Source organism: Brienomyrus brachyistius, unplaced genomic scaffold, assembly GCF_023856365.1.
Source record: "Brienomyrus brachyistius isolate T26 unplaced genomic scaffold, BBRACH_0.4 scaffold32, whole genome shotgun sequence".
Taxonomy (NCBI): Eukaryota; Metazoa; Chordata; class Actinopteri; order Osteoglossiformes; family Mormyridae; genus Brienomyrus; species Brienomyrus brachyistius.
In genome coordinates, this window is record NW_026042307.1 from 1,136,862 (window position 1) to 1,151,810 (window position 14,949).

General features: G+C 38.5%; 1 protein-coding gene across 2 annotated transcripts in view; it reads left to right on the forward strand.

Moving 5' to 3' along the window:
- The window catches only part of LOC125721126 (ladderlectin-like), a 124,172-nt gene extending 114,991 nt beyond the window's left edge, over window positions 1-9,181 (forward strand). For both annotated transcript variants that reach the window (XM_048997125.1, XM_048997124.1), the window contains exons 4-7: window positions 2,148-2,260; window positions 6,479-6,604; window positions 7,949-8,057; window positions 8,949-9,181. In XM_048997125.1, coding sequence (XP_048853082.1) covers window positions 2,148-2,260; window positions 6,479-6,604; window positions 7,949-8,057; window positions 8,949-9,016 — 416 coding nt within the window. In that variant the 3' untranslated portion in view covers window positions 9,017-9,181. The remainder of the gene's footprint in view (window positions 1-2,147; window positions 2,261-6,478; window positions 6,605-7,948; window positions 8,058-8,948) is intronic.
- Window positions 9,182-14,949: the final 5,768 nt, after the last annotated feature.

Here is a 14,949-nt window from a genome sequence, read left to right on the forward strand (position 1 = left end):
TTTTTGGAGATGTTTACTACTATATACTGATTTTACTATACAACTGCAGTATTGTTATAATAGTTATATAATTATGAATTATATTGTCTGTCATATGAACAAGAACTGTTTGAGAAATGTGATGATGTTCTTTTGCCCAAAAGTATTATGGATGCAAAACAGTCACTTTGCAAAATTTTGGACGTCTTGAGATATTTGATTCTCATTAAGAGTTATACTACTTTAATAGACTAATGAAGGTGGATACTGGTGCTTGAAGTGGGGCAGTACTCACTAGTACACATTACCATAATCTCTTTGTCTTTTTCTTCACAATCTGCCGGTACTGTTTAACAAGTTGAGTACTGGTACCTGTTTTTCCCACTTCAAGCACTGGTGACCCCCAAGACATAACATGTTCATGATATTCAGGTAATGTTTAAGACTATAATTTCAACCACTTTAATAAATAAATATATACACACAGACACGCACATACACACATACACACCTCAAAAAAATCAAAGGAACACTTTTGAATCAGAGTATAGCATCGAGTCAGTTAAACTTCTGGGATATTGATCTGGTCAGTTAAGTAGCTTTGCTGTTAATGAAATTAACAACAGGTGCACTAGAGGGGCAACAATGAGACGACCCCCAAAACAGGAATGATTTAACAGCTGGAGGCCACTGACATTATTCCCTCATCTTTTTTGACAGTTTTTTCACTAGTCTTGCATTTGCCGACGGTCAGTGTCACTACTGGTAGAATGAGGCGATACCTGGACCCTACAGAGGTTGCACAGGTAGTCCAACTTCTCCAGGATGGTGCATCAATACATGCCATTACCAGATAGTTTGCTCTGTATCCCAACACAGTCTCAAGGGCATGGGGGAGATTCCAGGAGACTGGCAGATACTCAAGGACAGTTGGACAGGGCCGTAGAAGGTCCTTAACTCACCAGCAGGACCGGTATCTGCTCCTTTGTGCAAGGAGGAACAGGATGAGCTCTGCCAGAGCCCTACAACATGACCTCCAGCAGGCCACTGGCGTGAATGTCTCTTACCAAACAATCAGAAACAGACTTCATGAAGGTGGCCTGAGGGCCTGACATCCTTTAGTGGATCCTGTGCTCACTGCCCAGCACCATGGAGCTCGATTGGCATTTGTCAAAGAATACCAGAATTTGCAAGTCTTCCACTGGCACCCTGTGCTTTTCACAGATGAGAGCAGGTTCACCCTGAACACATGTGACAGACGTGAAAGGGTCTGGAGAAGCCGTGTAGAACGTTATGCTGCCTGTAACATTGTTCAGCATGACCGATTTGGTGGTGGGTCAGTGATGGCCTGGGGAAGCATATACATGGAGGGAGGCACAGACGTCTACACGCTAGACAATGGCACCTTGACTGCCATTAGGTGTTAGGATGAAATCCTTGGACCCATTGTCAGATCCTATGCTGGTGCAGTTGATCCTGGTTTCCTCGACAATGCCCGGCCTCATGTGGCAACAGCATGTAGGCAGTTCCTGGAGGATGAAGGAACTGATACCATTGACTGGCTCCCACGCTCACCTGACCTAAATCCAATAGGACACAACTGATCTGGGAGGAGATCCCTCAGGACACCATCCGTCATCTCATTAGGTACATGCCCCAACGTTATACGCATATGGGGCCAGACAAACTACTGAGTACGATTTTGAGTTGCTGCAATGAAATTTCGGACCAGCCTGCCACATTATTTTTCAGTTTGATTTCCGGGGTGTCTTTAAATTCAACCTTCTGTAGGTTGATAATTTTCATTTCCATCAAACGATGGACATCCTTTCCTTCCTAACACATTACCTAGTCCATATACATGTGTATATGTATATATATATAGCTAAAATTGTATGTGTATATACATATATATATATATATATATATATATATATATATATATATATATATATATATATATATATATGGACTGAGTAGTGTGTGTGTGTGTGTGTGTGTGTGTGTGTGTGAATACAATCTTTGATTTTATAAAATTAAAGTTTTCTGGGGATTTAAAAAGTACAGTAGGCATGTAGCTTCCCTATTGTGAAGGCTGTAACTGTCCTAACACCTAATTATAATTAAGTCAGTTAAACCAAAGCTAACACCCCTCCTTCATTCTATAGGATTTTCTTCAGGATTGAACATCCCTACAGCCAATTGCCCTGGTGGTTGGCATCAGTATAATTCACGTTGCTTCTACTTTGAAGGACATCCAAAATCATGGGTGGATGCACAGGTAAATGCCACTTCTGATAAAATCTTGGTTATTTGAGATTGTGCTGCACTTATCAATGAATCCTTGAAGAGAATTTCATAAGGTCCACGGGAAAACTGGAGGATTCATGTTTCTCTAATCAGTGTTGGGGAAATTAGGTGGAAAGTTAATTTCTAGAAAGTACAAATCTAGACCATGGTTTTGTTTCAATCAAGCACACTGAAAAAAAGTTACTTTGAATTAACTCAATTGAATAGACAGTTTCACACAAATAGAATGAGTATTTTGAAAATGAAACATTCTGTTTAAGTTGATGCATTGACTTTGTGTTCTGAGAACAGAACATAGCTGAGTTAATCATTCTCTCATGTCTAATTAAACCAACTAAATTACTCTCAGTTTAAATTGGGTATATATTCTAAGGTGGTTTATTCCACTCATCATCATGAAGAGGATTCTGCCAAAACCTTACAGGATGTTGTCTATAATAAAAACTGGACAGTGGTGGTTCTTCATAAAATTTAAATATTAAATGAGCAAAATGATTTGATTTGTTCTTCTAATCCAAGTCGTGGTCTAAAAGCATTGAGGCTGCTGTTCATTATTCCTGCTCTAGGACACATGCACTCCTATAGCCACTAGGGGAGCTCTTGCCTTCTCTCAGCCCTGATAAATAATATTACAGTCTAGAAACCAATTCAGTTGGTTTAATTAGACATGAGAAAATTGAGTGAGACTGAGTCAACTATGTTATGTTCTCAGAACATGAAGTCAATGTAAAAAGAATGTTTCATTTTCAAAATACTCATTGTAGTTGGGTGGGACCACTGTCTATGATTCAATTGAGTTCTTTCAAAGTAACTTTTTTGACTGTGGTTGGTTGAAACAAAACCTTGGTCTGGATTAATACTTTTTGGTCCTGAACATTCCACCTCTGACTGCAATGGATTACTTCTGTGAGTAACTTCCCCAACACTGTTAACCAGATGGGTCCTGTTCAGTGGTTCAGTTTCCTAAAGACAACAGGTGAAGCAGAGCTGTCTGGGTCTACAGGAGCTGGAATTTAGGAATACTAGTGATATGCAATGAACAAACTACTTCTTTTATATTGGTCTTGGTCACTGATTAAACATAATAATACAATGACATTAAATAACGAATTTCTTTTGACTCATTCCCCATGAAAGCTACCTGGTAATTTGCATTCTTCAACATTTGGGAACTATTACATAAACTTCACCTCAGTGACTGTAGTTTGGAAATACCGTATCAGTAAACTGCATCAACAAATTAATCGGTCATGATGACAGCTAGCTAATGACCGATGTGGCAGAAGACACCAAGCACCTCCAATTGATCAGTTCACTCTGACTGAGTGACAATGTCAGTCTTAGTACACTCAATTAAATTCAGTTCAGTTCATTTTAATATTTATTTGTATTTCACATTTTAACGTTACTTTTGTCAAAGCACTTTACATTATCCCTGCCCAAAGCCCCCAGTGAGCAAGCCAGAGGGGACAGTGGCAAGGAAAAACTCCCAGGAAGGAAGAAACCTTGGGAGGAACAAGATACAAAGGAGGAACCCATCCTCTAGGGGCCGGTAGAGGAAGTAAAAATAAGAAGAAGACAAAATCCTAATACACAGTCAAAAATTTTACATTTAAGTCTTGGTTAGAGTGACACCACTGACAGTTTACTTCATCCAAAACCAATGGCACTGATCCCCACCCAGCTCTGCACTTCACACTCTAGGCCTAACTGGGGGTAAGCAGTTAGCAAAAGCTAGAAGTACAACTAGAGTGCCAATAAGCTAGACTAACCAAATGTGATTTTTTTGTCTAGACTTGAATGTTGAGAGTGAGCCTGAATCTCGCAAATCTGCTGGAAGACTATCCCACAGCTGAGGAGCGCTATAAGAGAAAGCTCTGCAGCCTGCTGTAGTTCTTTCTACTCTAGGTTCTAATAGATCTCCTGCTCCTTGAGATCGAAGCAGGTGGGGAGGGGTTGTAAGAAACCAGTAGATCTCTAAGATATTTTGCTGCAAGGCCATTCAGTGCTTTATAAGTTGATAGTATTATTTTGTAATTAATCCGAGACTTAACTGGAAGCCAGTGCAGGGAGCATAAAACAGCTAACATCATCAGTTTCATTTTAGTTTTTCTAAGTCCTCTGGCTGCTGCATTTTGTAACAGCTGACGATCACTTGAGGATCCTGATGGACAACCAGAAGGGAAGGCATTACAATTGTCCAGTCTTGAAGTTATAAAGGCATGTATTAATTTTTCTGCCTCATGAAAGGAGGGACCCCCCGTGACCCAGTAGGATAAGCGGTTTGGAAAATGGATGGATGGATGAAAGGAGGGCATCTTCCAAAGCTTGGCTATGTTCCATAGATGGTAGAACACAGTTCTAATGATATTTCTTATGTGAGCATCGAAACATAGATCTAAATCAACCAGGACACCAAGATCTCTGACCACAATGTTAGGCTGAGTAGGAAGACCGCTAAGGCTTAGGTTGCAAAACTTATTTTGAGCAGCCTCAGGGCCAAGTAGCAGTACTTGTTTTCTCTGTGTTTAATTTAAAATTTTTGCCATCCAACACCAGATGTCTAGTAGATAGTCTTCTAACGCAAAGAGCTGGGATGTGTCATCTGGTTTAACAGATATGTATTACTGTGTATCTGTGTACACCAACTGATATAACGAACCACCACACCCCTACTGATCTGAAGCTTGTGTTTTATTTTGGTTATGTGGCTAAACTTGTTGCAATATTATGGCATTATTCTTTTTTTAAACTGTAGCCTGTCGTTGTATTTGAATTGAAGGAATTAACGATTGTAAGATTAAAGAATCGGGGTGTGTAAGAGTGCACTGAGGTCAGGTTATATTTTTGCATCCCCTTTCTTTTGCAATCCCGTGTAGTTCCTAAATACTTAACATTACTGCAAGAGTTCATCTGCAAAGCTATGAAGACAACTATTATCACATACTGTACATGAGACAACAACAATGGCTCCACTCCTTATACAGCCTGACCCGCCTGATAGCATATGATAGTTATCCCAAACTTTATATGGATTAACTACAACATAGTTAAATAATACGGTACTTAGGTTAACCTGGTTAAAAAAAGTTTTGCCTCTGATGTCCTAATAAATATTTGGAAAAACCTGAAAAGATCAGGGAACATTGTGTGTGTGTGTGTGTGTGTGTGTGTGTGTGTGTGTGTGAGCGGGTATATCTATCCTTATGAAGACACAATGTCCCCATAACGTGATAAATATATGTTTTTTTTCCCCTTATGGGGACCAGTAAGAGAAAACTCTATTTTATAAATACCAGTGACTGCTATGAAAAAATAAAAAATGCAAAAACACTTATATTTTGCTTGGTTACTTATGGTTATGGTTATGGTTATGGCTGGGTGAGGGTTAAGGTTGTCATAGTTAGCGTTAGCATTTTTCCTATAGAAGTGAATGAGCGAGCCCAGAAGGACAGGTATACCCTACGTGTGTAGAGAGAGAAAGAGAGAGAGAGAGAGAAACTGCACTTGGCGAGAATCAAAATGAGATAGTTGAACAGTAGCCCTGCAGTAATGTTACCCTATGCCATGGCCCCACCATTCAAAAGGGAATTTAACCTACAGCAGATTCAAGTTGTGAGCTATAGTAAAATATCCTGAGTTTCAGTTCAATAGCCCCAGAATAAAATCACTAAAAAGAATTATTTTACATATGAAAAGGAAACTATATGGAGTTAGCAGATGTGTTTTTCTGCTACAACAGTGTTCTGGCTTTCATTGTAATGTTTTTGATGTAAATGAAAGGTGAAGAGTTTGATCATTTTGAAGAAGGGCTTGACAATCGTTCTTCACATTTACGGGCCACAGGAGATCTCTACAATGACACAATTATTATGTTGCTTAACCTGTAACCAAAAACATTGCACAATCATCAGATAATTGTAGTATTTCTAACACTGCGTTGTAAATACAAAACTGTATTTAATTCAGTCTTGTTACGAAAATAGATGCACAGATGCTATTTTTAACTTTCTTTTATGTATTTTTTTATTGGCAACACAGAATAAATAAAACAAAATTTATGAATGTGAGTGGCATAATAAAGAAAAGTTCCCAATAAAACTGAAAATACTAGGTGCCCAATGAAGAGTTTATGATTAAGGGATTCATCAATTTATAAACTGGCCCTGTTCTGTTTTCTTCTGCACAGAACAACTGCATCCATGTAAAAGGGACTTTGGCATCCATCCACAGTTTTGAAGAGTACCAGTTTGTGCAGAAAGTCACAGGCAGCCATTTTCCTCGCGCCTGGATTGGTGCATTTGATGCTGTAAAGGTAAACTGATTGGCATTATATAATACAACTTGATGTGAGTGAATGGTGTGTGAGTGTGCCCTGCAATGGGCTGGCCCCGCATCCTGGGTTGTTCCCTGCCTCGTGCCCATTGCTTCCGGGATAGGCTCCGTCCCCCTCGCGACCCAGTAGGATAAGCGGTTTGGAAAATTTATGGATGGATGGATGGATGGATGAATACAACTCGAAACAGAACGTAAATACTGTAATATTACACCATTTTGTTTTAAGTTACTCTAGCTGGTGTGTGCTGATGTGACGGTTCACACCTACTGGGTCGAATCCCATCTCTGCTCTATGTGTGCAGTTTGCATGTTCTTCTCTTATGGATTTCCTACAGATATTCAAACGGATGTTGGTCAGACAACTTGTAAAATTAATTTAATGGTAAAAGTAATCTGTCTAGGTTAATTTCTAAAAAAAATATGGCCCGGAGGTTCATGTGGATAGAGAGAATATCTTAACCAGCATAACCCCGGTGCTGATAATGGTCAGAATACAAAATGAAATGGGAAAGAAAAAAACTAAATTATGCTTTATTTACTATGTGCACAAGTATAAATATCGGTACACTAGAGTACTGACTTTTGCATATCCCTGCCTTTGAGACATACACACGTGAATGAACTAATGGATTATTCAATCAATTAATCAATTAATTAAGAGAAATACATAAATATAAATTACATAAAACTGAGCACAGACTAAAGGAAGCAGCAAAATGAATAGTAGCATTAAGTTAAGCAGCACAAGAATTCAGCAGCAGCATAAAAGTGCTTTTAGTGCAGATTATTAAAGGCCTTGTTCCAGTGTATGTGGTCTTAAACATGTGCACACAGTTACTTTTCACTGTTCTGGAAGAGGGGTTTGATGGCGGCCACAGCCCTTGGATAAAAAATGTTCGTCAGTCGGTTTGTTTGGCTTTTAATTGCCAGATGGCTGTGCTTTAAAGAGGGGGTATGAGACTTGTCCTTGACCATGTTGTTTAACTTCACAAGCTTTCCATAGATGGGTATCTAAGTGAGAGCAAGGTTTGGGGTTGATGCACAGTGTCAGCCATTTATCTTTTTTTTGGGGGGTGGGGGGGGGGGGGGCCTTGCTCACGAGCCCAGTGGATGTGTGACTATTTTGCCAAGGACATGATTCAAACCAGCAAACTTCCAGTTATAGGTACAGGGGCCTAATGATATTGCAACATTACACGTAATGTAGAGATCCTACAGTAACATGCTTATTTAATGGGATATAAAATGTTTTCAATTAAACGTACTCATGGAATGACTCTCAAAGAATGACCTCTATCCCCTAATCTTTCAACTTCTACAGGAAGGAACCTGGCTCTGGATTGATGGGACTCCTTTTGACTTTACCAAATGGAACCCCGGAGAACCGAATAACCATAGAGATGAAGACTGTGCAGAGATTAACTATGGAGGTAATATCCAATGCAGAACCAAATGAGCCTAAAATGTTTCTTGTAGGATTTCTGTATAAAAAGGTAACATTTATATTGGATCTTCAATGGACTTTCTGTTAATTTTGATTTTCTGTAAGGGTGTTAAAAACCTATAACCACACATTTTTTAATAGAATAGTAAACGGTTCACTCCTTGTGTGTGTATGGTGTTTGTGTGTCTCCTTGGACTGTGCAGATTAGCTCTGGGTAAGAAATAGGGCTGGATGTTGTGCAATATTAATATCGACATTGCATATTATGTACATGCAAGGATTGAAATAGTTAGTCGGCTTGAGATAAGACTTTTCTAAATTTTCATATCATCAGCAAAGGCGTCGGAAAATGGGGGGCTGGGGGCAGTGACCCCAATGTCTGCAGCTCCCCCCCGGCAAAAAAAATAAATAAAAAAAGTATATCTATGCCATACACAGTCTGCACCATGTCCTCCCTAATGTTACATGAAAGGATATTTATTTTGGGCTGAACATTAGAAAAATATCACATTGTGTTATTTTTGGATTTAGTGATGGCCAAATCATTTTACCAAATAATTTTACCACATTGTGATAAAAATTTGCAAATTCATTTAAATGTGTGTGTGTGTTTCTGTGTGTGTTCGTGCGCTTGTGTGCATCCATGCCCACTCTGTCATGGGACCTGTGCTACCTAGGACAGGCCCCAGATCCCTGTCAAGTCTAACCAGGATAAGCAGTTAGAGGACATATTTCACTGTTTTCGTGTTATTTTAAATGTACTGATACATCAATGTTATGTTAAACATTAATGTACTGATACATCAATGTTATGTTAACAGTTAATGTACTGATACATCGATCAGTATTAACCATTAATTGTTTTTTTTTTATGTAGCTGAAAAGGGATGGAACGACCTACGGTGTACGACACTGTTACCTTCTGTCTGTGCCAAACTGCGTTAGTTTCCTCACTGTCCAGACAGTGCCTGCAAGATCATTGTTTTTTTTCCCTTATTGTCTTAGCAATGAGTAACAGTTTCTCACAAAATATTCTTTGCATATTCTTTACACTGTATACCTGTGTAAACCTTTAGTTATAATAAATGCTTCTGCTATAGCATCAAATTATCTGAAGTAAATGTGTTATTGCCAAAAACCACAGTGGAGTTAAGTAGTTTTTAACAATTAGCTCACCAAGTACCTAGAGCAGGGATTCTAGGCCTTTACAGCCACACAGCCTGGCTATTTCGTGTTATATTATCTGGACTCAGAGAATATACATGGGTCTGGGATCGGTCCGCTGCCACCACCACAGCACTGTGCCTATTAAACCAGCAACTCAAAAACATGTGATTGATCTTTTTCAGATTTTGCATTCTACAGTATAGGTGATTAGCTGGATTTTTTTTTCAGTTAGAGAGAGATCATCCCAAAAGTGAAGCAACACTATTTAATGACAGGAAAGGGAAGGGTGAAAGCAGACAGCATTTGATGTGGTGAATGTGATTACTGCAGCATGAAAAACATGATGGTCTATGTCTGATTTGATTTTCTGACTAATTGCTCCAAATATAAAGGAGCAGTGGAGTGTGACAGCAAGGAAGGAAACAGCGGCTGTAAAAGACACTTAGTATTGTCAACACAGTAAATTTAAAAGAATTTTATGGATCCTTGTCTAACTTTGCAGCGACATTAATGGGATGACAAGCTGCAAGTGATAACATTTTGAGTCAGGTCGCGCCAAAACTGAAGAACTGCATAGTTATAGCAAAAACAAGGGTAGTTTCACACTTTTGATTATTTTAGCACGATAACTCAAAAAGTATTTGACAGATCTTTTTCAGCCTTTGCCAACATTTTTTAAGGGTGAAGATCAGGACCTGATCAAATTCTGAGACAAATCACACCAAAACTGAAGCAGCACTGCACAGTGATAACAAAGAGGAGGCAGGCGCAGACACTTGATCTTGTCAGCATGATAACTGAAAAATGCTTTGTCCGATCTTTTCCAAGCTGCAGCCACATTGTATAGGTGAAGATCTGGACCTGTTCGAATTTTGAGACAAATCACAACAAACTTGATGCAGCAGTACTGAGTGACAGCAAAAAGAAAGATGAGATGATTAGAGGTTTCTCCTTGTGAAACAGATAATTCTATTTGCAATTTTTACTGTATTAACTATATTTGATCTTTGATGGACCATGTCCTGCTTTTGCTGAGTTCAATGTGTCCCTAGGTCAACAAGGGAGGGGCTTGAATTTCACTTTTTTAACCAATCACTCTTCATTGTATGACATCACCGCATAAATTATAAGCAGTGTTCTCTCTTAAACAGAAAGACACACAGATTTCCAAAGTACATGCTTTGTTGTGCATGCCTTTAGTGAAGATAAACATAGACAAAACACAGGAATTTGTTTGCCTGCAAAGACTGTATGGGGCAATGTAAGGGTGCATCTTCATTTATTAATAATAATAGTAATAATAATAATAATAATAATAATAATGAATGAGCGTTTTTTTTTTTTTGATAAACACAGAGGCTTAGCCTGCTGAGGCACAGACACTGCCAGCCTCAGGGACAGTTTGAAAATGAGAAAAAAACAGACAAATGTGGTAATGTCACACCATGAAGACTGTGATTGGCTAAAGACTCAAACATAAGCCCCTCCTTGTGATTTTACTGCCACAAAACCATTATATGGGTGAATATCCATACCTGAAAACAGACCTCAAATTTACTCAGAATTGAAGCTATGGATTCTATAATTCAATTGTGCTATGGATTCTATAATTTATTAGACTCTCAAAAGGGTTCTTTGTCGATAAACCGTATGGTTCTATATAGAGCCTTTAAAAGATTCAATTTCCCAAACATTTTATTGCCCTGGTTAGCCACAGTTTTAATAATATGTAATGATTACTAAAAAATCTTAACAATAATTAATTGAATAATTATCTGATAAATAATAATAAAATGTACCATTATCCATTTTCCAAACTGCTTATCCTACTGGATCACGGAGGGTCTGGAGTCTATCTCAGAAGCAATGGGCACGAGGCAGGGAACAACCCAGGATGGGGGGCCAGCCCATCGCAGGGCACACTCACACACCATTCACTCACACATGCATTCTACGGGCAATTTAGCAAGTCTAATTAGCCTCAGCATGTTTTTGGACTGTGGGTGGAAACCGGAGTACCCAGAGGAAACCCCACGATGACATGGGGAGAACATGCAAACTCCGCACACATGTGACCCAGCCGGAGACTTGAACCTGGGTCCCAGAGGTGTGCGGCAACAGTCCTAACCACTGCACTACCATGCCTCCCCCACGTACTATTATATGAAGTTATTTTAACTACTACTACTAATAAATATAAAATAACCTGTAATATGTTAAACTTCAATAATATACATTAAGCCATGCCTGTTAACACTGGGCTTAGAAAATAAAGGGCATTTCCCGGGGTACCACCCCTGGTTAATTTAACCTTTGCACACTGATCAGTTTGTCAAAGATCATTTTTCATACCTCACCCATATAAAGTTATAAATCTGTGTATCATCCAATATTATTTTACTTGCTATGGGTCTATTGACTTACACAAGCCAGGCATTTATATTAATAACATCAAATGAGCTCTTAGGCTTAATGTTACATTTAATTATTAGCGAAAACTATTCCCAAACCCTTATGATAGCCTACATTATGACCTCATATCCTATAGGTTTAAAACAATTAAAAATAGAAGACAACATTTCCAGGTTATACTCACAAATGTTCCATCCTGCAACAAAAGGTTTAAGATTTGAATTCAGACAAATTGATGTAAAATTTGTAGTCATATAGCCTGCAGTCCCCATGTTGAAAATGGGATATTCGTTGCTTTCTGTCATTTGACGGTATTTGTATCATTTACTAAACATTTGAAATGAAATGCAATGTTAGATAAATTTGTCTATTTGTATCTTGGAGAGCTTTCTAGTTACGGTCCCTAGCTAACATTAAGTGCTTTCACATCAAAGTTCAAGGGTTATGGTTTATGGGGCCATTCCACCGAATCAGTGCGATTTCTGTCCCCAGGACATTATGTGTATAAATATGCATGAAAAGTAGCTTTATAATACATGTTATTATTGAGGAAAGTGTCGTCCACAATGTCCTCATTGCAAATTTAACAGGCATAATGTAAAACATCAATGATAACACCCTTCATAAGGGGTCCAATTTGATATCCATCGGCAACTACATCACTGTGACAACTGTAAATGTTTGTCAGGTTCCACAAACATGTGGGACAAGTCCTGAGGGGTATTTTTCGCAAGTGGATTACTCTTTTAGCTGGATGTAATTGTTGATGATTTGGCATGATCCTGGATCTGTCGGTTTTTCGAAACTCTTGCTGGATGAGTTGTCATAGCAGCAGATCCAAATCCTCAAAATTGCTCAGAGCAGGTTTGTTATACGTAAACAAGGATTAGCTCACACACTTAATCATGGTCCGTGCATGGAAATCTGTTTAGTCCTGGCCTCGCCATTCATGGATGAGCGACCAATTGCAATTGGGGCACAAATAATAATAAGCAAATTTCAAATTGAGAGAGTTTTGCGCGATCAGCAAAATCCTTTATTGTTGCCGAATGATATTCTTTTTGAAAAATACCACTTCAGCCGAGATGGAATATTATATCTTAAAGATTCATTAGCTCCATATACAGTAGTAGAAGTCCAACTAGGCGAAGTCAGGCCCTCATAGCCACACAGGCAGTGTGCACTACTTTAAATTTTTACTTTAATTTGTCAGACACTTTTTACCAGCCATCTTTTCTAGTTTGGGCCGCTTTTGATGCATTTCCTTTAGTACATATTAAATCTTTCATCACACCCCTGTAATAAAGAACTTGGTTCCTGGTTACAAGTTCCTGGGCTGTCTTGACTTGGAGCTTGAGTAGCTCCTGGCTACTTTCATGTGTCAATTTCATACTGGGACCTTTATGCTAAATTCACTACATGCACTTGTCACGCCCAGCTCGTACGATCCTCGTGTGTGCCACGCCCTCCTGATTATCCACGTGTGCTTCCCTGATTGTACCCAGCTGTACTCTGTTGTCTATTTCAGTCCCCATCTTGCCTCAGTTCATTGTCTGTCATTGATGTTAGTCGATGTCTGGTGTTTCCTGCTCCCAGTTCCTGATTGAACCATTTTTTTTCCCCCGATCCTGCCTGCCTGCTTTTCTGCCCGTCTGCCTGCCCGTGAGCATTATCCACGCTCACTGATCGTGATAGCACTGACATGTAGTTTCATAAAAATATCACTTGGCTGAGGCCCGGACATCCATTGCTGTCGCCCATCAAAACATTTATTTTAAAAAATACAGAACTGAATCAAAATTATTTCTAAACAAAAAAAAAACTTTCAAACTCTTATTCTTAGTTTGAATACATTATTGTGTTTCTAGAAGTTCAACATCAAAGCTTGAAATTTTATTTTCAATTCTTTTTTCAGATTGACAAAACTATTGGCCCTCATTTAGCTCCATAGAAAAGTTTGTATGTGATACTCTTATTACTATACATTTGTATGTAGAACAGGGGTGTGAAACTCATTTCAGTGAATGGGCTACAATGGAACATGCCCAAACTTGTGTGGGCCACATGAAAATGATGTTTCCTAGATTAGTAATACATTATTAATACTCTTAGTATTTATTTAATTTGTTTTAATTTGCTAAACTGCCTTTTGAATTTTTTGTTTCAATAGTAGAGGTTTCTTTTCTCCCTGTAGAGGTGTGTTAAATGAACAATTGAATTGATTATAAATCATGTACCATCAGATGAAGAGACTGCAATACTCTATGAAACTTCCGAAATTCATAGAAGTAATCAACGGTTTTCCCAAATATTAAATAAATAAATATTAAATATTAACCAAAATATTACAGAGAAGTCTGGGCCGCCATTATTAAAGGTACTAAACATTTTTGTACTTGCCAGTTTTCAACATTTAGTGCAATTTTCTGACATTTAGCTAGAAGTCAATGGTGTTGTGGATCATCAGGTTTTTTTGCTGTGTAGATTATGGTCAAAATTATTTAATATAAATGTTACATATAAAATTTAAATGTAAATATAAATGTTTGCTATAAATGTTAACATATCTAAATGTTAAGTGTAAAACTTAAATGTCAAATATAAATGTTAAATGTAGACTCTAAATGTTGAGAATGTATGCAAATTAGCCATGCCCATCTGCGTAGAAATGGGCGGTACTGACGAGAGCGCGCTAAGTGGTTGCAGGTTAGGGTCAGTGTTGCCAACTTAGCAACTTTGTCGCTAGATTTAGCGACTTTTCAGACCCCCTTGATGACTTTGTTTTTAAAAAAAGCGCCTAGCGACAAATCTAGCGACTTTTGGACAAACCTTGGCAACAAATGTCGCCAGTACTGTCCTGTAAGCGCGAGGTCTTGCTTTCCCGGTACAGTTACTCATCTTCCTGTCTCTGCCCTGATCAGTGAGCGCTAGCTCCGGCTGAAAGGAGCAGCATATTACCGTGACTGCACGGCAGCTGACATAGATGTGAATGAGCTGCGCATGTGCAAACGGTGTTGCCATGGACCAATCACTTACCTGCTTCTCCTTTGCTTGAAATAAAACTATTTAATTTGACCGTTTTTTCTTATTTTTTCTTATTTATTTATTCTTCTTATTTCATTGCAGAGGATGTAACTGCTGGTTAATAAGTTCCGTTGTGTTGTCTAACAGAAAATATGTAACGTAATTGATTTATATTGATTTTTAACAGTTCTATATTGGATACGTGAGGTAAGATTAGGGAAAACACGCAGAATGCAAACACAACGTAATTACGTCATCAATATGCAAATATGCGC